We start from the raw sequence: 22,322 nt of genomic DNA, 5'->3' as shown, positions 1-22,322 counted from the left end.
CCACTCTCCACAGGGGAAGACTGCCAAGACCCTGCTTGGTATCCCATATCAGGCTCTGTTGATGCTATGTGTACTTAAACACCCTTTTTTTTACTTGATAACCTAGTCATGTTTATGTTAATATAGAGATCCCATACCCACCAAAGTAGCTGTTAGTTCATTCATCTCCCAAGGGTTTCCATGTCTCCTGAACCCAGACCTTCAGCACAAGAAGGGGAATTTAGAACCTCTCTATAAAAACAGCCACTGTTGAGATGGTGCTGCTTTCAATAACCATCCTAGGATTTTATTTTTCTTCTCTAAATTAAAAACAAAAACAGAAAATATAAAAAGGTGAGCCAGCACCTGCAAAAATAAGTGGAATACCAGTCAAGATTTCATGGAGCAACTTAAACCAGGTTCCTGGGAGTAGTGCCAGACTCAACTGACTTTGTGTCCTGTGACTAGAGGCCATACAAAAGGAGAAGGAAGAGGAGGGATTTGATTACTTCTTCAGAAAGGTGCTTTCTGAAGCACTCTCAGCGTGATGCTTGGACCTTGACTGTATCCTGACTTAAGAAGGAAGTCTCTGGTTTTGGAGCATCAGTCCCTGAAGCTATAAAGCTATGGGTTTATGGATAAAGAGATACTGAGGTTTATTGAAGCTAATTTAATCTAAAGACAAAGTAGCTTTGCCTATTTGAGCAAAGTATGCACTCAAGTAAATATATTAAAACTACAGTCAGTACAGTTTCTAAGATATACTGGGCCTTGACTTTATCTTTTGGAAGACAGAAATGAAAACCAGTCTACCTTGTTCATTAGACATCAGGCAGTTAATTGAATTATCCTGCAGTTATTTAAATGTCAGGCTGCACCTTACAGTACTTTAAAAATAGATTTTATTATTTTTACCGTGGTCCAGAGTTTCTCATCATTTTGATTACAATTAGCACTGCATGTTGCTTATTAATTTTTGCCTAAATGTATATATATTCATTCATACAGTGGCTGAAACTTCACAGATATGTTCCCTAGATCCTCCTCTGGAAAGTTGCTTAAAAGTTTGCAAAAGGTTTCTTTGGGAGATAAAGCCAAATCCCAGCTCACTGTTTTTGATTATCTTCCAGAGACTTTAGTCCAGGGTGGAGGGCTATTTAATCAGAAGACTGGAAAGTAAGAGAATTAAATTATTTCTCTCTCTCTCTCTCTCTCTCACACACACACACACACACAATGTTGCAAAGCAAGTTTTTCAATCAGAGTAAGTCTATTTGGATGTCTGTTTCTGTTGCCCAGGCATGCTCATAATCACCATTGATTAACCTTGCTTAGAGTACTGTTAGTGCACATGGAAGAACTTTTCTGTCACTTTGAGGAGGCAATATCCTCCCCTGTGCTGTTCAGTTTTGAAACAGGATGTGCTGTTTTGCCAACGGCAATTAAGCCAAATAAACTCTTAAATGCAGGCAAAGTGCGTCCCAATGAACACAGAAATAATTTATGTTTATTTAGATTACTTCCAGATGAGGCATTTATTGCAAACTTGCCTTATCCGCAACATGTACCGGGGGGGGGGGGGGAGGGGAGGGGAATGCTGTTATTGCCATATTCCGTTTGTAGCCATTCTAGATTTCTTCTTATATTAAGGTGGAAAAGGCGGAATAGCTGCAGTATTTGCCCAGAAACGGTAAGAATCGCTTTTCTGAAAGCAGTCCTACATCTGTGTGAAACCAGGACGGGGCTTTTTCACTCATATCTTAGGTGTAAGGAATGCGTATCTCCTCCACGACTGCTGCAGAGAAGAGCTGAAAACGATTCTCCTCCAACTCCAAAGGCGGACGGGCGGAATCTTAACCGCCCCCCCCACCGCCCCCTTCCCCCACCTCTTCCCTAGTTCTCCCTCACCCGCCCCTGTTAACAACTGCGAAAGCGGGTGGGTGGGAAGGCGGGCGGGGGAGCAGGCTCTCGGAGGGAGCCCAGCAGCAAGTCCTGAGGATAACCCTCCACTCATTTTTTTCGCTTTGGACGTTTGCCCTGCTCAACCCCATCCTTCCAACACAATAGCCAAGCGCTTAAATCTCTCGGCCGTTTGGCTGAAGATCAATACCGGCGTTTTTCTTCCTCAGGGGGTGACTAATCACCGCCACAAGCCGGCTACTTCCTCCCTCTTCGGGTCTCTGGAGTTTACCAGCACGTGAACCTCTTCTCCCCTGTCTATTCTCCACAGAGCCCGCAGCGAAAGGGACGAACAAATAAGAGCGGCGGCGGCAAATCCTCTCCCGGAGAGGAAGCATCCACTCCCCACCCTGCGCCGCATCAGCCCCGAGGGGATCCCTCCCCCTCTTCCCCCACACGCACACACCATCAGAACCGCCCGGCGAAGCAGCTTGCCGCCCCGAAGTCTCCCTCCCGCCGGAGCTTTCTTCTCCGCCTCCCAGCTCCGATTGCGCCCACCGGGACTCCGACGCGCTTCCAGGGCCGCCCCTCTGGCAGGGCCGGCGGAGAAGGCGGCGGCGGCACCTGGAAGAGTCCGGCACCCTCGCCGTTCCGTTCCCCTCAGTCTCCAGCGTCCCGCCGCTTCGGGAGTGGGGAAGGCACCAGGGAAGGGATGCTGGCCGGGGAGAGAGGAAGAAGAAAGCCGCGGAAAGCCTGAAAGCGTCGGCAGAAATCCGGAGGGTCTCCAGGAAGCGGCCAGGGCGCGCGTCCCCCTCCAGCCCGCCCCGCCCCCTCGCCTCGGGCTCCGGCAAAGAGAGCCGAGAGTTCCGGGAGGGTCCCGCTTGCCCTGCGGCGCCTCGCCCGCGGGAGGTCACCGGCCCGCCGCCCGCTTCGTCCAGAAGCCCTCGAGAGCGGGGCCGCGGCTGCCGAGGCGCGACGCGATCGCCCCCGCCCCGCTCCCTCTCCAAGGTGTTGGGGCCGAGGCGGCCGATCCCCTCCCCTCCTCGCCAGGTGCCCGTCCGCCTGCGCTGCGCCGAGCTCCCCAGCGCCAGGAAACCGGGGCTCCCTTCCTGCGCCCTGCCGCCCGGTCCATGGCGCGGGCAGCACAGGCTGAATCTCCGCGCCGGGGGAGGCGGCGCCGGCGGGGGAAGCGCGCCGTCCACTTTCCCCCGCTGCCACTGCCACTGCTGTGAGGGTTGCAGCAGCGGCGCCCCGGCCGGCGAGGCAGGGGGGCGGCGCGGCGGCGGCGGCGGCGGCGGCGCCGGCGGCGGCGCCAGCATGAAGTCGCTCATCTTGAGCCGCTTCTTGGTGCTGCTGCCCTGGGTGCTGCTGGTGATCCTCGTGCTGGACACGGACAGCGGCCACCGCGCGCCCCGTCCGTCGTCCCCTCTCGCCCGGCGGCCGCAGCCCCCGCCGCACGAGGAGGCGCCCCGGCGGCGGGAGGCCGAGCTGCAGCCGCTGCCTCTCATCTATGCCATCACGCCGACCTACAGCCGGCCGGTCCAGAAAGCGGAGCTCACGCGGCTGGCCAATACCTTCCGGCAGGTGGCGCGCTTGCACTGGATCCTGGTGGAGGACTCGGCCGTCGGCACCGAACTGGTCAGCCGCTTCGCCGCTGGGCTGCGCCGCGGGGGCGGCCCGCCGTGCACCCACCTGCACGTGCTCACGCCGCGCAGGTACAAGCGCCCGGGGCAGCCGAGGGCCACGGAGCAGCGCAACGCGGGGTTAGCGTGGATCCGCCAGCGGCACCAGCATTTGCCAGCCCCGCAGCCGGGGGTGCTCTTCTTCGCCGACGACGACAACACCTACAGCCTGGAGCTCTTCGAGGAGGTAACGGAGGCGGGAGAGGCGAGCTTCGCTAAGGGTCTGGCCCCGTCGAGAAAGGGTGGCCGCCTCGCATCGCCAGGCCTTGGCGTGCCTACTCCTGGCCCCTTCCCCTGAATTCAGCGGGGCTCGCTGGGCCCCGGGTGAGGAGCGTTTCACTCTTCCAAAGAAACTCCGCATCGGTCGGGCAAACTCTCTTTCACCCTTCGGTGCGCTTTTGGAGGCTGGTCCCAAGCCGAAAGTGGCATTTTGGATGAGCGGTTCCGCGAGCGCTTCCACGGCTTCGACTCTTTTCAGTCGCCGTCGCCGTCCGCGGGGCTTTTCTGTCGTCCCGCCAGTCCGTTCCGCTTCCAGGGCTGCCGGCGGGTCTGCCAGCGCAGGCAGGCTCGTCAGCTGGCGTGACCCGTTGTCTTCCCTTAAGCAGCTAACGCGACCCGTGCATCTTCTGGTGCTCCATCCCATTTGAACCAGATCGTAGGTGTAAAACTTAACTTTAGTGCCAATGTTGTGATATGTAAAACACAATGGGATAGACTTTTTAGTATTTGCGAAGTGTCTAGCAAAGAGCTCCTTCCTTCCTTCCTTCCTTCCTTCCTTTCTGGATTAAGGAGAAACATTATACAATGTAAGGGAACAGTTTGCCACCAAATTGCCTTTCATTCTTCAGCAGCATCTTCCTGTTATTCCCATCTCCCAAGCTTTTAGCTGTATTATGCAGACATTTTCTGCAGCATTGGCAATGTCAGTTTAATGTTTTTTAAATAACCAAGTTTGATTCCTTTTTCCTTGCTGAAGTAACTTCCCACAAAGCCCTCACATTAAGCAAACATTAAAAAGCAATTAAGGAAGGACTTTAAGAGGATCTCAATTTTTTTTTCCAGCTATTATTTATTTTTGTTTTCTATCTTTCTTCTTTTAATTTTCTTTTAGATTTTTTTATCCCACCTTTGTTATTTTTATAAATAACTCAAGGTGGTGAACATACCTAATACTCCTTCCTCCTCCTATTTTCCCCACAACAACAACCCTGTGAGGTGAGTTGGGTTGAGAGAGAGTGACTGGCCCAGAGTCACCCAGCCTGTTTCCATGCCTAAGGCAGGACTAGAACTCAGAGCCTCCTCATTTCTAGCCTGGTGCCTTAACCACTAGTTTATACGTGTGATTGATTATTTTCTTTTCTGCAGAGTCCTCCTGTCACTATTTTAGGCTTGAAAGCAAGGGATTAGATGGAAAGGCTTCCCCTCCATTCCTTGATGGCAAACATTTCTCAATAGCAAGTTTTTTCATTCTTTTAAATAAAAGTTTGGAAAGTATTTGGGAAAGACTTGGAGGAAAACAGGGAAAGGTTAGCCAGTCCCTCCCCCCCTCCCCTTTGGTTTCCCTCTGACAGAAAGAAACCTTTTAGGGAAGAGGTATCAAAGCATGCAGGAAGAAGTAAGGTTGATCAACTTCAGCAAGGAAAGGATACGGTGCTGCTGTGGGGCACCTAAAAAGTGTGCAGTTTTGGAAGAGCTGTCTTGCCAGCTGTAGTATACTGTAAGAGAAATCCTCTAATATAGAAATCCCCCTCCCCCCGATTTACAGATAAATGGAATACAGTTCCCATCTCCATGTGTGAGAATCCTCAGCTGTCCTACAGAATGGTGTGGCGTTGCTTTTAAGCTTTGGTGACCCTAGATAACGGCATGTGTTTTTTCCCTCTGGCTGTGTGTAACAGATTCCTCCTTTTTGCAAAGAGGTGCATTAAGAATCAACAGATTAAAGCCAGGCACTGCGGAAAGATGCAGAGCACATCAAGTCCCCAAGAGCCTCTTCAGAAGGCCGCCCAACCCTGCTGAAATGTGTTTAGGTTTTAAAATGAGTTTGGGTCTCTTTCAGCATGTTTGCTTTTGGCAGGTGCCGCTGCCCCCCTCCTCGCTGCACAAGAGCTTGGCTTTTCTTCCTTTGTGTGGCACTGCAACTCTCATTGAAAGTGGCTGAAAAGAAAACACTTAGCTGCTCTGGTTTCTTTCCATTAAGCTGCTGGAGGCTGCTTGGAACTCTTGAAGGCAGAGAAAGTTCTGGCCTTGATTTCTTAGCGACCGCCCCTGTGGATGCACTTTCCTTTTGAATTGGTGATTTACTGTGAATACATCTCCCACGTTGGGCTGCCTAAAGTGGTACCGAGGCATAAAAACTCTGGGGAGAGACAACCTCCACTCGTTTGAAGCCTAAATGAATGAAACTGCAGTGAGGGCTAGCAAAGAGTCCACACAGAACAACTTGGCTGAGTAAACCTGCAATGATGAATCTGCCTTTAATCTGTTGTTAGCCATCTCTGCTTTAAAAAAAAAATTAGTGAGCTTTTATAAAAATAAGAGTTCAAGGTAGAGTCTCTTTAGCATGCTAATTACTGGCTAAATTGCAAGGCCAGCCCCTGCAAAAACATAGGGTTGCCTTAGTCCTCTGAATTCGGAGTGCCAGGTGCACAGCTTTGAGAAACCGCCTGGCTTCTCATCTCAATCCCTTTTCGTATCTTGAGGGGAGTTTGGTGTTTTGCAAAGGCAAGTGTTGGCATCTGTGTCATCTTTATTTCCAAGAATGCCTCTGGGCTCCATGAGGGCTAAAAGGCTTTCTTAGAAGACAAAAATGGTGGATGGCTGCAGCCCAATGATTCAGTTTGAAACATGGATGGTTGCCTAGAAAAATAAAAAAGAAATCTGGAGGCGATTAGGAATGTCCTGGAGACCATCCTGGTGGGCTAGAGGAGATAGTAGGAAGGAAAGACAGCTGTTTTACTTGTCTGAGTATATTTTGTCTTGCAAGATTGGCCAGGTTAGTTGACTTCTGTTTGTTTGGGCATGGTGTGTGCTTCTTGTTCTTTGTGGACGCAGTGTCCCTCGGCTTTTAATTCAGATTTACTGCATACAGCTTGTGGAACATTCCTGAACAGAGGCATTTTTGACCAATCTGTTTTTCCCTGGCAGGATATTCTGGGAATTGCAGTTGGGAGGAAAGTTGAGTTAGATGTAAGAGAACAGTATTTTCTGTATTGATCTGGTACCCTTTCAAAATAAATATATGGCAACTCTTTGAGAATGTCACAAGCACATTTTACATCCTTAGCAGAAGGAAGGTGAGAATTGTTTTTCTCCAATCAATCATTCATCAGGATTTGTACTGGCTACTGAAAGCTTGGAAAACAGTAAAGATTTCTGAGTCATTGCCTTTTCTGCCTCCAAGACCTGGATCCATTTACAAAGCTGTACTGCTTTTCTCTCTGGGTAGAAAACCCTAACTTCTGAGTACATCCTGTATGGCAGGGATCCAGTCATGAATTCTCTCATCAAACTGGAGAACAGGCGTATGAGAGGAAATTGATGCTCCCATCTTTCCAATAGCAATTCTGACTGTTGATACCCTCACCAGGACCATTATCATGGCTTATGAAAGAAAAAAAAAAGTTTAACATTCTCATGGCCTATTTCTGCCTTTTCTTAGTGAATGGATTATGAGCTCTTGCTTGTAGCTTTCAAGCTGAATGGATAAAATGAGGCTTCTTCAAAACCAGTCTCATCTGTGCATTACTGCTACTAAATTTAGCATGAAATAGCTAGGTTTTTTTTCTCTCAGCAGTTTGCTTAGGTTATGATAGGAGAGAAGAGCGTTAAACCTTCTCCCACAGTGTTCTATAAGTCTTTATGCAGGTACATCTGTTAGGAAAAATGGGAATAGAAACTAAGCATCTCTATTCGGGCAATATCTGGTTTGTATTTTTAAATTTTCATTTATCTGTGAAATACTATGAAAGTGTGCAGATTGGAATATTGTGGGTTTTTTTTTCTTTTTTTATATATCAGTTCTGAGGATTTAAGAGTTTAGCCTTCTGAAGCAAACAAGATTTTTGTTCTGTGTTCTTTTGGCTTACAATGACCATGAAAATATTTGATAGCTTGGAGAAAATCTGGTTAACAAAGCTGTTTGGAAAATAGAGCACATCAAAATTATTGTATTACTGATCACAGTTTCTACAGTGGTAGGGTATAACTCAGGATCTCAAAAGAATTTTGCACTTTTGATAACAGAATTATAGCTCCACCATTTTTAACCTAATGATAATTTTCAGATACTGGAACATGTAATGTTGCACCTGTGTATGCATCTGTATTTATTTAAGAATGGGATATTGTTCCATTGTAAGTTGTGAAGAGTTAGGTGATGGAGGACAATTCCAACTCTGACTTCATAAAAATCTAGTGTAGGAATACCTTCTGACTTTTGAATGAGTTCACATCCTCATGGATTTCATCTCGGGATATTGAAGCAGCTTGCTTGTGGCTTGGCTGAAAGTCTGCTCATTATCTTGGAGAAATTGTGGAAAGTGGTGAAATATTAGATGAGTGGAGGAAAGTAACAAAGAAGAACAAAGGAATGGCAGTCAGTTTGACACTGATATCTGGGACAGTTTTAGAGAAGATAAAATGGAACTGAAGCACTTTAACACAGTAGTGATGACTAGATGTTAGCATCGGTTTGTCAAGAATTAGTCTTGTTGGACTGTCTCATTTCAATTTTTTTATGAGTGTCTTTCTTATTAGACAGTGGGAATGTTCTGACTTCAGCAAAACATTTGATAAAGTATCCCTTGACATTCAGATTAGCAAACTAGTTAAGTATGGGTTGGATTATATTTATACAGCGATTCCCAGCTAGTTCAAACAACAGTCCTCAACAATTAGTTCCTTATGGAACTGAATTGAGTTATCAAGTCCCCCAGGATCAAACCCATCATCATTTTCATTAATGATAATACTTTTCAAGTACCTGAAAAGATGTCACACAAAAGAAATTTAAGAGCTGTTCCCAATCTTTCTCAATGCAGAACACAAAATAATGGATTTAAATTACGTATTCCAATGAAATGTTAGATTAAAATGTCTTTAACAATAAGACTGTGAAACCAATAATTAAAGAAATTAATTATTGGGTATTTTCAATGCTTTAATTTGAACCCAATTACCAAAATGGTCCCTTCCAATTCTAGAATTCTGTGAAATGTGTCATATCTCCTGCCCCAATATCTGAAAAAGTACATTATATTTTTGTCTGTGAATATGTTTGTTTTGATAAAAGTTCACAGTAGATTGACTGTGCTACCTCACTACCCATTTGTTGTACTAATGATCAATTCCTGAATTGGGGTTGAATGGTTGCCATGGTAATATGAGTTCTGTAGTTCCAATTTGAGTGCTCTGTCTCGATCTTACCATCTGTAAATAGTCTAACATAACTTGAAGTTGCCTTTTGAGAATAGGGAAGACCAATTATAGAACATAATTATAGCATAATGTTTTAAAGGACTGAAAGAAACACCACCAACATGTTATTTATGATCTAAAACCACAGGTATCAGTTAATGGAAATTTATTTGGCCTTATTACTATAGTGCTTGCTTAGAATGTTAAGGTGCCAAACTTCTGTGGTAAGTTGCTGTTTTCCAGTAATTATCACTTCCTTGACAGTAAAGGAAGAACTCATATGTTTCATGTAGTACTACAGAAGTGGGGAACCTGTCATTCTTTCAGTGTTCCCTGAACTACAGCTAGTCCCTGGGTTATGGCAATTGGGACCGGAATTGCTGTCACTAAGCAATGTGGTCATAAAGTGCAATGTCACATGGCCGCGTCGCTTAGTGAGCACAATTCTGGCAGTCCTGGTTGCCGTGACATCCAACTTCCTGCCAGCTTCCCCATTGTAATGGAATGTATCTGCGATGAGGAGAGTGATGTGGAAGATCAAGGCTATTGGGAAGGAGGGGGTGCATTCCAGGAGGGCGGAGGAAGCAAGAGACAATACAGTCCTCAGGGGCAGCGTGAGAACAGAAAGAAATTCAGGATAGCCACTCCCTAGAATCTCACAGGGTATATCCACTAGTTGCTGTAGTATAGATTTAGTTTGGCAAGATTCTGTCTATAAGGTGTAAGCTAATAAAGGAACTAGACTGGACTGGATTGGTCTGTTTCATCATTGTTCTTGAGCTGGGCCTGACACCCATTGACTTTGCTTGTGGGAAGCCAGCAAGGAATGTCAGAAATCATCATGTGACTGCAGCTCACTGTAACTGTAACTGCAAGTTGGACACTGAGATTGCAATCATGTGATCACGGGGACACTGCGACATCCAGAACTATGAGGACCTGTCATAAGTACCATTTGTTCAGCGCCATCATAACTTTGAGTGGTTGCTGAATGAATGGTCATAACCTGAAGCCTACCTGTACAAAGGTTTTCTTAGCAACCATCCTTCCCTAAAGAAGTAGAGAAATGCAGCTTGGTGAGCAACTACCATTCAGTTCCCAAAGGAGGTCCCTTTCTTCCCTAATAACTGCAGGGGTGGCCTTTTAGAAACCATCTTGTCATAACAGGAGGAAAGAAGAAGCACTTTCATTTTAAGCTCAAGAACAGAAAATGTTACAGGTAGTCCTTGGGTTACAACCATTCATTCAGTGACCATTCAGAGTTACAATGGTGCTGAAAAAATTGATTTATTACTGGTCCTCACACTTATGATCGTTGCAGCATCCTGTAGTTATGTTCTCCTGCTCTGCACAAACTGCTTCCACTTCAGCTCTCCCCACCCACCTGTCTCCCCCCCATCTCTGCCTTTTTGTCCACCCTGCACAGCGTGGCCAAGATGAAGACACTGCTGTATTTTGCCACTGCCGCTTACCTGCTGCTACCCCCGCCACCACCCCTAGAGGACCTTCCTCCCTGTCTCTTTGGCGCCATTGCCATCTTCCTCCTCTTCCTTCTCCTTGGTGTCCGCCTCCTCTCCCCTCCGCTGGGCTGGCCAACGCCGGCCAGCCTCAAGTCCCACGGGGTAGGGGCTCTCTTGCTGATGCCTCCCCAGCTGCCAAGCCTCTGACGGGCCTGCCCTGCTTCAGCAGTCCCAGTCCACTGCCGCCGCTGGCCAGGGGTCAGTGATCCTCTGAAAGCGTCCCTTGCTTTGAAAGAACTGAGGCTCAGGGCTGGGAGGGACCAAGCTGGGAATGGCTTGGATCAGGGTGGGAGCTTTTGGGAGGTGGGGGACAGGATTGCCATTTGCAACCTTCCCAACCAGCTTCCAACAAGCAAAGTCAATGGGGAAGCCAGCAGGAGATTGCAAGTAGCAGTCACATGAGATCCTCACCTAATGGCCATGTGGTACTCACTTAATGACCACAACTGGGACTGCTGTAACTGCCGTTGCTAAGCAGTATGGTCATGTGATGTTTCACTTACTGACTGCTTCATTTTGCAATGGAAATTCCAGGCCCAATTAGGGTCATAACGCAAGGACTACCTGTACTGTTTCGCAGAACTTGTATATAGAATCCAGGAGTGCCTTATTGAAATAGGGTGTGTAATATGTCTTTATTACACACACATACAAGTATACACACTGGGCACACTGTTCCATGTTCTAATCCAAATATTACCCTCCCCCCCATATAACTCTGTACAGAATTAACAAAAACTGGATAAAACACTGGTAACTTCAAATCCATTTCTGACCACTTTTAACTAATATCTATCATTCTAAAAAGAACTTAAGCCTAGTCATTTGACATGCTGCTCTTTCATGCTGATCAGGCCTGAGTAATTAGTGTTATTCTTGCAGATCAAGCCAAGGGAGAGCCAGGAAGCTGGACATGCGTGCTGACCCTAATTTTTATTTATTTATTTAATTTGTACACTGCCCGACTCCAGGAGGTTACATGGTAGTCCTGAACATATGTCTCCGCTTTCTTTAATACTGTTCCTGATGTCCCCTTGATGTAGCTTCCTCATTGGTCCATACTCCCATGCACAGACCATGTGTGGCTCTGTCTTCTCCTTCTTTTAATCTTCAGGTTGGAGAGGACTGTTCTATTATATAGTCATGCTGGCATCCAGTATGGCTTCATTTTAATTGTCTTCCTTTGTAAATAAGTGCAACTTAAGTATCTTAAGATGAGTTATGCACTGCTTCTCAGTGATTTCCTATTTATGCAGAAGTAATATGGAGGCTGTGTTCTAGAATAAAACAAGTCATGAAATGCTTTTTTGTTTCAGTGTTTCAATGACAAGAAAAGCTGAAGCAGTATTTGAGGGACATATTAAATAAAATATTTTCCAGAGAATAAATAAGTCCTTCTCAGACTATGCTTACATTCACAACTAATAGATAATTTCTACATGATTCTTAAACTATAAAAATATGAAGTGGTCTTCTCATGTTTGGACCTTGCTGGATATGGATCTGTAAATGCCAACACTGCCCATTCAATTATTTATACTTCCTTTATTCTTTAAGCATCAGTTCACTTCCTTAAGAAAATGTTAATTTTCAGTTCAGAACAATAGAAGTCATTTTAATTTGTGGTTTGTTCCCTGCTTGTATTGCTTCAACTAACTGAATTCAGTAGCTACCAAAATTTCCTCACATTCTGCTTGGAGACAGAGAGCTATTGTAAAGGCTGTAGGAGATTCCTTGTGATTACTGGCATATGATACTTGTGTTATATCTCCAAGAAGAACCCTAAAATGGTAAATAGGTCATGTAGATTGCTATACAGAAGTAATTCAACTTAACTACTGAAGCCTAAAGAAACTTAGTACAAATAATGGCATGATCTATTCAGGCAAACCTTCTGGTGAGTTCTGTGGTCTCAGGAGTGCAGACCTCTACTTACAGAAGTATAGCTGAAAGCCCAGTATTGTCAACATGTGTAACATCAAGGTTTCAGGCAGGAGTCTCTGTCTCTATTCTATGTAGGAATGACATGACCCAGTACAGGACCTGTTCCATATTAAGCATGGCCTCAACCATTGACTTTCCTAAAGAAAGTTCCCATGTGAGAAATAGTATGTATCAGAGAAAATGGGGACTGGATAAAGCCTTAAGTGTTTTACTTCTTCTACAGAAAACCATTTGTCTTTGTATTTCTGTACCAGAGGTAATACATTTTTATTTCTCTTTGCTTAAGTGAGAATTTGCAAGGACCCAACAGTTAATTTGCTAGACAAAGCTTGAGAGAATCTTAGAATGTCAATAGTTTTCATGAAATCTTTTTATTGAATACAGAGTCCCATATTGATTTCTGAATAATGATATCTAGATGTTTTAAATGAGATGTTTCTATATTGGCATCCACTGTTATAAATACATTTTAAAATCTTGACTTCCTTAGGTAGCTCTTTGGGTCAATAAAATATATTTTGAGTTGAGAAGTTTAAAATTTTGTTTATAGAACTTCAATTGCACTAGATTCAGAATTGTCATTTTAACCTTCAGAATTGTCCTACTTAATTTATGCATGCTTCTGATTCATTCTGTTGTTTGCTTCAGACAAAATCTTTTTGAGAATGTAATTTTGGGAGATTTAACTTAAATAAATAATTATTTTTACATAAATATTTAAAAATTCTTCCTACTTTTGGAATGGTTTGCAGTGGAAGTCTGCAAACCTAATGCTGCTAGGCTTCAATTCTGTTTTTTTTTTTTTAATTTGAAATTCTTAACTTTTATGAACTAAAATTAAGTCTTAGAAATTGTCTTCAAAATTATTTATTCCAGATGTTGATCTCCAGTGTTCTCCTTATGGATGTTGACTTTTATGGCTGAATGATATGTGATGAAATGAAAACTGCAGTATTGAGGTTTCTGTGATAGCTGATACAACAGGAGTCACCTGACCTTTACTGTCATTTAACTTTGTGCAAGAATTCTGTAGTGGATAAGACTGCATCTTCTTTCTTAGGAAACAGCAATCATTCTCTAAAAAGAGAAGAAAACAGATATACTGATCCAGCAAGCACAGTTTGCATATACAACTGGTTCTTTGCTCACCTGAAGTTTTGCTCTAATTGGGCAGAAACTTGCTAAATCCCCATAGAAGACAGGCAGTAGCTTATAAGAAAAGGCCTTGGCATGTAGCTCCTATTTTGGAGTCAGAATGGAGAGAAAATGGTGCCCTACCCAGGTCAGGTTGCTGTTCTCTCCCCTTTCCTCCCCCATGAGCTGATTAAGAGGCAGTACCACTCTCCAGTCTCAATAGCTCTGTTAGAGAACTGTGAGCAGAGCCCAGCAGACACTTTATAGCTACTGCACTTATTTCCCTAAGTCAATGCCACGAGGTATAATATCAACTCCCATAAGGCTGGAATGGCAAGCCAGATACAGATAGGAGCGTGAACGAGATACTGCTCTAGAGCTCTTTACTGAAATCTGCAGGGAAATATTTTGTGAAGGAACAGAATTTATTAGAGATTCTCTAGTCCCCAAAGATTCTTGTTTGGGTGGGTGTAGAGGATGAATTGTTGCAGATCAGACCAACCTAGATTAGATGTTGTCAATGTGCGATCAGTCTCTCTTTGCTAAAAAGCAACTGTTGGAGCCGGAATGCCATCAAACACTAACAAAAATGCTCTAGAAATGGAGGGCCACCCTGTGCAGGGTAACAAGAGCTACAACATTCATCATCCCAAGGGCTGAATTAAAAACAAATATCTGAAATACAGCTTTTGCAGGTTCTAGCTGCATTCACACCTTGGGCCAAGCTATAGATAGTTTTAACAGTGGTTTGTGGAACAAGACGTGTTTCTTTTAACCAGACCCTGGATTAAACAAAGTATGCTAAATTATAAGCCATGATTTACAAACTGTAATAGCAATATACCCTGTGTCATATTGTATCAAGTAATCACCATTCATCCAGACAAACAAGTATTGTTGCAGGACCAGACAATATCTAATAAATTCTTGCAAATTCCTTCACAGATGCCACAAAATGGCTTAGGGCACTGTGTGGCTGCATCCTATAAATCTGATTGGAGCAGTGGCACAGATGCATAACCCTCAGCAGTCACAGTTTTTATGGGGGAAAAGACATTTGATAATAAGCCTGCAGTGGTGTCCTCCTTTATCTTCAGTTCGAAGTCTAGGAGTTGTGTTTAGTGTCTACCTCTTGGAGTGGAAGCAGAGGTGGCAGGCAGGTTATGAGTCAGTGAGTGTGGCTAGTGAAGGAATTCCATAATAGGTATGAAAACATGAAACCCCTGGGTTAAGAAATTGTGCACCTCCTGGCATTTTGTTAAATATGGCCTTAAGCTTCAGAATCACCTGGGCCAGAACTGGACACTAAATTGTTACAGAATATGAAGTCATGGTGCTCCTGTTACTGAGTTTTCTGTTGGGGGTATCGTATAGTAAGTAATGTGAAAGCAACAGGTGAGCAAATATTAGCATAGGTTGGATTGGAAATAAGGCTATGGATGTTTTTGAAAAGAATTGCTTTGAATTAAGGGAAGCTACTTTTTGAATGACAAAGGAGTCAAAAGGTAATAATAATTGGTATGGTTGTCATTTGTTCATTTTTATGTGACTCTTCCCATAGAAGGAGTCCAGAGCTCATTCTGAAGAAGAACCATTCATGTTCTCAACCCTGGGAGAAAGTACCATAGAAAATAAGAGAGAAAAATAGAAACCAAGCAGAGAGACCTAAAAATGTGCTTTGTCTAAAACCTAATGAACAGATGGCTCTTTGGTTCAAGGTTTTTATAGACATGTTTATAATCTATTACATATTTGTTATTCACAAGCCAGCAGGAAACTATAACAGTATGGCTAAATTCACAAGGAATGAAGAAAATGGCTGTACATTGGGACATCGAAAGCTGAGCAAGCATTAAGAACTAAGATAGAAATTTTGGTTTTACATGATCAGTTGAAACAGAATTTTCAGGTTTCAATTTGTTAGTAAACCAAGTTTTGATTTTTCAGGTTTTTTTTAATGGTGCTCTCTTTTTTATGTTTCTAAAGCTCTGTACCAAATTGGATTTAGAGGAAGGTTAAATAATACATGAGAGGTTAGGGTTAGGGTTAGCATAATGTTTTACAATGCCTTGGTGGCAATAGTACTTCCAAGGGATACAGTGTTTACATCTTAAATGTTAACACAAAGGAATTATTTGTTACTAACTTTAAAAAAAATTCTCTTTTGAATTGATCTTAACTCTTGGTGACTTCATGTCCATGTAGTTTTCTTGTCAGTTTTATTGGAATGGTTTGCTGTTGTCTTCTGGGATTCCTTGGTGCTCTTCCATACTACTAATGTGATGGAATGGAATTATGAAGGCCAGGCTCAGGGAGATAAACATTTTCTTAGCTCGCCGAAGGAGCATGGGAGCAACAAGAGGATGAGACTGGCACCTCCCTGCGGAATTCACACTATTGTGGCTGGCTGGCTTGGGAGCTGGGGTTTCAGTCTGGGAAGATTGATGTCAGGCCTAGCCCAAGGAACTACAAGAGATAATGCAGATTCAGTTCAGCTATGTTTATTAGCTACAACCTCTAGCAAGAATCTTCCCAGACTGAAACCCCATCTCCCAAGCCAGCCAGCCACAACAGTGTGAATTCCTCAGGGAGGTGCCAGTCTCATCCTCTTGTTGCTCCCAAGCTCCTCCGGTGAGCTAAGAAAATGTTTATCTCTCTGAGCCTGGCCTTCATAATTCCATTCCATCACAACTAACTAGGGTATGACAAAATGTGGTCACCTTGAAGACATCTAGACAGGCATTGATGACATAATCCTTTAATGACATGGTTTTTAAAATAAATCTTGCACTGGCAAAGGATTGGACTTGATGATCTGCCAATGTTTACATTCTATTATTTTGTGAATATAAAAGTTTACTATTATCTTTCCTGATTCTGTGAATACATATATGGAGAGAGCATAATCATATTAGATTTACAGAATTAAATGTAAATAGAAATGAAGAAAAAAAAAGATTTTGTCATAAGCTCATCCTCTACATTTTGGAGTGTGTCTCCTAATGGGATCTTCTATCTAGAAAAATGTTTGTACCATTGTGGAATGCCTTTCAGAATAGATGGAACATCCCGAATTTAATGAAGTTGATCTTTTCTGCTTTAGACGTAAGTCATATAAATGTGATTTCCAAAAACATCTGATCATGCTAGAATGACTACATTAAGAACCAACAATAAATCAACAATTTAACACTTCAGAACAAGCTGTACAAGCATTGTGCTTGATTGCTTTCCTCCTCTCTGGCCATCCTCTAAAGCCTTTACAGCTATTTCTAACTAACTGCAGTTGTTCATTCGCCCAAAATCAGAACTGTTGGTAGTGCTAATTAAGGTTTAGAGGAGTGTTTCTCAGTCATGGCAACTTTAAGATGTGTGGACTTCAACTCCCAGAATTCTCTAGCCAGGATATTGGCTAGGGAATTCTGGGAGTTGAAGCCCATACATCTTAAAAGTTACTAAGATTGAGAAAGACTGGTTTAGGAAAAGGCTTGCAGTTGGCATGTTTTCCTGAGACAGAGTTGGGAAACTTTGGAGTCACTTTTAGTCAGAATATATCTGGAAGGTATTAGGTAAGGAAAGAGACAGTACTTAGAGCCCTGCCATTAAAAATTGTGACTATTCTTTCCATGGTGCCTCTTTGTAAAGAATCTGTTTTGAAAAAAATGTTCTGCTTTCTTCTTATAGATGCGTACCACTCATAAAGTCTCTGTATGGCCTGTAGGGCTGGTGGGGGGACGACGCTACGAGCGCCCAATTGTGGAAAAAGGCAAGGTTGTTGGCTGGTACACTGGTTGGCGGGCAGGTAGGCCTTTTGCCATTGATATGGCAGGTGAGTAACTCTAGAGTCTCAGCTATTTGTATAGAATGTGCACGCTAGATACTAGCATTTCTAGTTACTGAAGTAATAAGTACAAGCATACAAACTTCTGGGTCTTATTGTGAAAAGATTCACTTAGAATTCTGATTGTTCAGCTTTTAAAATGCTTATTTATCAGCAGCACCTTTCTGATCTGCAAGAGCTTCAGGCAGAAGTTTGTAGATATTGCTGGGGTTGACATCTTAATCAACTATGAATTTTAATTCAGTAACTTTAACTGCCTTTTATTGTCAGGAGCATCCCTGACAACATTCGATGACCATTTTTAAGAGACCACTGCCCATCACAGGTTTGTTCAATTAAAGCTTTCATATAACATTTTTAGTAAAGTACCAAAGGAAGAGCCTAGGTTACTAAGTTTAATTGTATCCATATGACGCAGGATTCCCTGCTCAGTTTATGAACTGTATCACACATTTTTGGACATCTTGGCCAGTATACAAGCCCCATCAAAGCCCAGTTTAATCTTATCTGTGCTGATGCTGCTTTTCCTGAAAGGATCTCTAATCTAGAAACTGTCTTGGAAGGCAACATACTCTACCAACTAAGAGGCACTTGCTGTGCCCTTAAGAGTAAAAGCTGCTAGTTCATCAAAAAGTGAATAATTTTGCGCAGACTGCCAGAAAGCCATGGCTAGAGTGACTTATAGGCAGATAATAGCTTGAAACACTTTGCTTAAGGGAGAAATTGACAATAGCCGAGAAAGCAGAACACTTCAAAAATTAATCTTGTCAATCTTTAGCTGTATCACAGACTGCATGGCTCTGGCTAGCAGTTAGCCCGCGTGCTTGGCCAGTCTCTTGTGTATGCTAGAGGCCTTTCAAGTGCTGTCTGAATTGCTTTTGATGTAGTCACAGATCTATGCCTGCGCAGCTATAAAGCTTCGTATTTCGGTTCATTGGTGAGTGTGTGGGTAGGAGAGTGGTGAGCATAGAGGAAGGGGCAATACGTATTTGATTTGGTTTGTATTTTTTGCTTTGTAATTTATTCATGCATTGCTGGTGAAATGATCTGGCTCATTTAAAACTTTCTATAAAATGCTTAGCAAATTAAAATAACAATAGTGGGAGAATTACTGAGGGTAACTTCACTTCAGCACTAGCCTGTGTACTTGGTCATTATGAGTAATATTGAGCAAATTGAAATGGTCCAATGCTCTAAGCCATAGTTTGTTTAATCATGTTTACTGAATAAACCCTAATTTGTTGATTTCCCCCAGCTTCTATTCTCCCTTTCCTCAGGCCCTTATCATAAATTATTCTATGAGAAGGATTCTAGAAATGTCTTTGTTTTCATTTAAAATTGTTTATATTGCTTGTAAGCTGCTTTGGGAAGATTGTTATTCTGAAAGACAAGATATAAATAATCATAATAAATAAGTAATGTGCAAAGCCATAAGCCATGCTTTATAAACAATGGCTGAGTTTATATAACAAGCTATGTCAAAATTAACCAAATCACTTTATGACCTAGTAGAGTGTGTGAATCAGGTCTATAGCTTGCATTCAGTCATAGAGGTGACTGTCAAATTCTTAGGTGGATACTGTATAGAAACCAGTGTGGAACCTGATTGAATGTAGGCTGTTATATGCAACAATCCTGCATAAAGACTCCTCAGGGACTAGATTTGCATGACTTAGCTGATCAAGCTGCTCCCTTGGTGAACTGATTCGTCCCCTGTGCTAATGGTACTTGACTACCGATGACCCAGTCAACTGGCAGTCTGAGTCCTTGGGGCCACTATGAAGGAAGCTGGTGAACTATTGCACCCCACCCACCTGTGTCTCTTTGGAAGTCAGAAGAACGGATTCATACTCTCTACCTTGCTCAGATGACATGGCTGATGCATGAAGGGTCAGTTCAGCTCTAAAAAGCCCCAGGTTGAGACTAAATTGACCTAGGTTGGTTTCTAGAATAAGGTTATGGAGTAGAAGGTTGGTATGTTTACATAACACTGTATTCACTAAAACCAGGTAAAGATATTTGAACACAGCCATTCTGTATATATTCTTGGAAGCTGTGACTAATTTTGGCTTCCCATTAAAAAGTAAGGACACCCTCAAATTGAGCTCAATGCCTGGGGACTTTTTTTTTTTTTTGGCAGAGTTGTAGAGATGATTTCCTGTAGACTTATTCTGTTTTTAACAGTGTTTTTTTCTTCAACTTCTTTCAACAGCTCTGGAACTTCCATTACCCGCATATTAATATGTGCAGCAAAAACAGTTGTCACAAATTAGCATTTGTAGCTCAGATTTCACACATTAATTCCTACATAAAGTAAGTTGTTCATAAGTGAAGCCAAAGGCCATCTTGAACTTCCCACTCAGGACTTAATGGGGGAAGAGTTATATTCTTCCTTGTGCTGCAAAAGATACTGATTCTCGGTATTTTTAAAACTAATACAACTGTTAAAGACATATATAACTTTCAAGTTTTTGAAAGCCAAAAGGCTGCAATTACACCATACACAATTCTAGCTGCAGCTTTATTTGAAAGAATACAGACTACCAACTTTTCTGGATAATGGCTGTAAGGAGTTATGTGTGAGCAGTGAATAGGAGACTCAGTCAGAATGTAAGAGTCCCAGTAATACCTTGAAGATGATAAAAGAATGTAACATTTATCAGGAGCAAGAGAATATTACAAACATTCCCTAAGTTAATTTTTCTTTCTCCTTCCCTTAATTTTAAGTCCAATCACCTTTCTTCTTTTCCTCCATAAGCTTTCCTTTCATCTTAAAGTAAGACTGGAAGTAAGTGCTACTTCAGAAGAGCTAATGAAAGAGATCTACAAGAGATGGAACAGTACATTGCAGTCCCATGCAATGTTGAGATGTTGTGCAAGAGATTGTGCAACACGTTACTCAGATAACAGCACGCCTCTGTGTCTTTTCTAATACAGAACTCTTGTAGATGGGTACCATTACAGCTAACATAAAATGGATGCAAGAATAAAAATACTGATGAATGTGGGGCATCAGTTTTTGTTCTTGTATCTTTTAAGAGCTTTCTGACTTAACAGCCAGAGAATCATATAAAGATTGTAGTCTTTAGATGCGATAACATTTTTTTAAAGCAGCTCCATACCAATTTCAGATCAAACTTGAGAACCAACAGTTGCTGAATATCAAGGATCACATCATATATAGATTACTATGTTTTAAATGTAGTATTTTTTCAAAATATATTTAGATGGTACAGGTAGTCCTTGCTTAACGACTGTTTATCAACCATTCAAAGTCATGACAGCACTAAAAAGTGACTTAAGACCAGTGCCCAGAGTTATGACTGTCACAGTGCCTCTGCGGTCACGTGATCATGATCTGGGTGCTTGGCAATCAGCTCGCACTTAACAGTTGCAGCATCCTGGGGTCACGTGATCACCATTTGCAACCTTCCCAGCCAGCTTCCAGCAAGCAAAATCAGTGGGGAACTGCGTGATTCACTTGACTGCCACAAAAAAGGTCATAAAATTGGGTCCAGTCATGTGATGATTTGCTTAATGACCACATTGCTTAGTGACCTAAATTCCAGTCCCAATTGTGTTAAGACTTACTTGCACTAATGTTTGCTATATTCCTCATATTTAAGTTAAAAGCTTTAATAGAAATACTGTTAAGGATGAAATGCCATTTTTACTCCAGGGCTGCACAAAATTTTCTGGACTACACTCAGTTTTTGGAATGGAAGGCTAAGGACTACTTTCCTAAAAGTAGTGGGGCCAAGACAAAAACTAAACTTGAAATTGAATAAAATAGAATATAGTTAATGAAATTACTTTCCAATTATTTAATACTTTTTTCTAGTGTCCCATTAAAAAGTATAATTTGGTTAAGGTCTCAAAGGTTGCAAGTTGCATGTGCTTCTCTATAGAGAGGCACTCCTTGCAACAAATCAGCTGAATTTTTTAAAGGGAAGATGAACAAAACCAGAGGTACTTTGTAATAAACAGTACTTTTTAAGAATCTGGTTTGTTATCACTTAAGAATTACATCATTTAAGGATAGGCTATTTTATATATTAAAGTTGTCATGACACGGGTATTGGCTTTAGTGTAAATGAAAAAAAAGTCTGCATGTAAATTTATTCAGTCAGATTTATTTTTCTCTTAACAATTACATTCACCTCAGGCTTAAATTTTAAATTAATTACAAAGATGGTGTCAGGGAAGGAAAATTGGTTGGTCTGGTCCTTTTAAAACTCACCTTTCCCCTCCAGCCAGGCTTTTCCTCATACAGAAACTCCAACTGCTGATGATAATGTCACTATTTACATTTTAACAAACTGTGTAAAGTTGTTAAACAGATTGGGAGGAACACAGCTTGTAACTTTTCAGAATAAAAGTGGCCTGTAGCATACCAGTTAGTTTGCATATGTAATATCATGATAGACCATTGCGTGATATTGAGTAAATACTTGGGGATTTGTTTGAAATGGTAGGGTTAAACGCCCCCCCCCCCCATTAATTCTAAAGTTCAGTGAAATATTTATGAAATGTTTTTAATTATTCAATATTTGATTTCCAAAGGGTTTGCTGTAAGCCTTCAGGTGATTTTATCCAACCCTAAAGCTGTATTTAGACGCCACGGCTCACAACCTGGGATGCAGGAATCTGACTTTCTGAGACAAATTATCACAATGGAGGAGCTGGAGCCCAAAGCCAGCAACTGCACAAAGGTATCAGTATTGTTCTTTTTACAATGGGCATTAGTCCCCAACTCACTTTTGGAGAATTATTGCAAACTAATGTTTTTATTCAACTTTTTCCAGGTTCTTGTATGGCATACTAGAACAGAAAAGGTAAATCTAGCTAATGAGCCAAAGTATCACCTGGACAATATCAGAATTGAAGTGTGATCTGGCAGCATAA

General features: G+C 42.4%; 1 protein-coding gene across 1 annotated transcript; it reads left to right on the top strand.

Annotated features, from left to right (window-relative positions):
- The first annotated feature begins 2,516 nt into the window (after positions 1–2,516).
- Positions 2,517–22,309, top strand: B3GAT2 (beta-1,3-glucuronyltransferase 2). The gene is made up of 4 exons (XM_088137672.1): positions 2,517–3,747; positions 17,261–17,405; positions 21,981–22,129; positions 22,223–22,309. The coding sequence occupies exons 1-4, from the start codon at positions 3,196–3,198 to the stop codon at positions 22,307–22,309; spliced, it is 933 nt and encodes a 310-aa protein (XP_087993798.1). The 5' UTR covers positions 2,517–3,195.
- The last annotated feature ends 13 nt before the right edge of the window (positions 22,310–22,322 follow it).

Source organism: Python bivittatus, unplaced genomic scaffold (assembly GCF_059951505.1).
Source record: "Python bivittatus isolate LINGU-HERP-01145 unplaced genomic scaffold, Pbiv_v1 ctg000020_np1212, whole genome shotgun sequence".
Taxonomy (NCBI): Eukaryota; Metazoa; Chordata; class Lepidosauria; order Squamata; family Pythonidae; genus Python; species Python bivittatus.
Note: the sequence above shows the minus strand (reverse complement) of the source record. Positions and strands in the feature narration are given on the sequence as shown.

What these genes read in the sequence shown, in the direction of transcription:
- B3GAT2 (XM_088137672.1), top strand. Translation starts at nt 3,196, where the DNA reads ATGAAGTCGCTCATCTTGAGCCGCTTCTTGGTGCTGCTGCCCTGGGTG. An exon ending in GCCTGGAGCTCTTCGAGGAG is followed by an intron (nt 3,748 to 17,260) that starts GTAACGGAGGCG and finishes TTCTTCTTATAG; the next exon opens with ATGCGTACCACTCATAAAGT. An exon ending in TTTTGCCATTGATATGGCAG is followed by an intron (nt 17,406 to 21,980) that starts GTGAGTAACTCT and finishes TGATTTCCAAAG; the next exon opens with GGTTTGCTGTAAGCCTTCAG.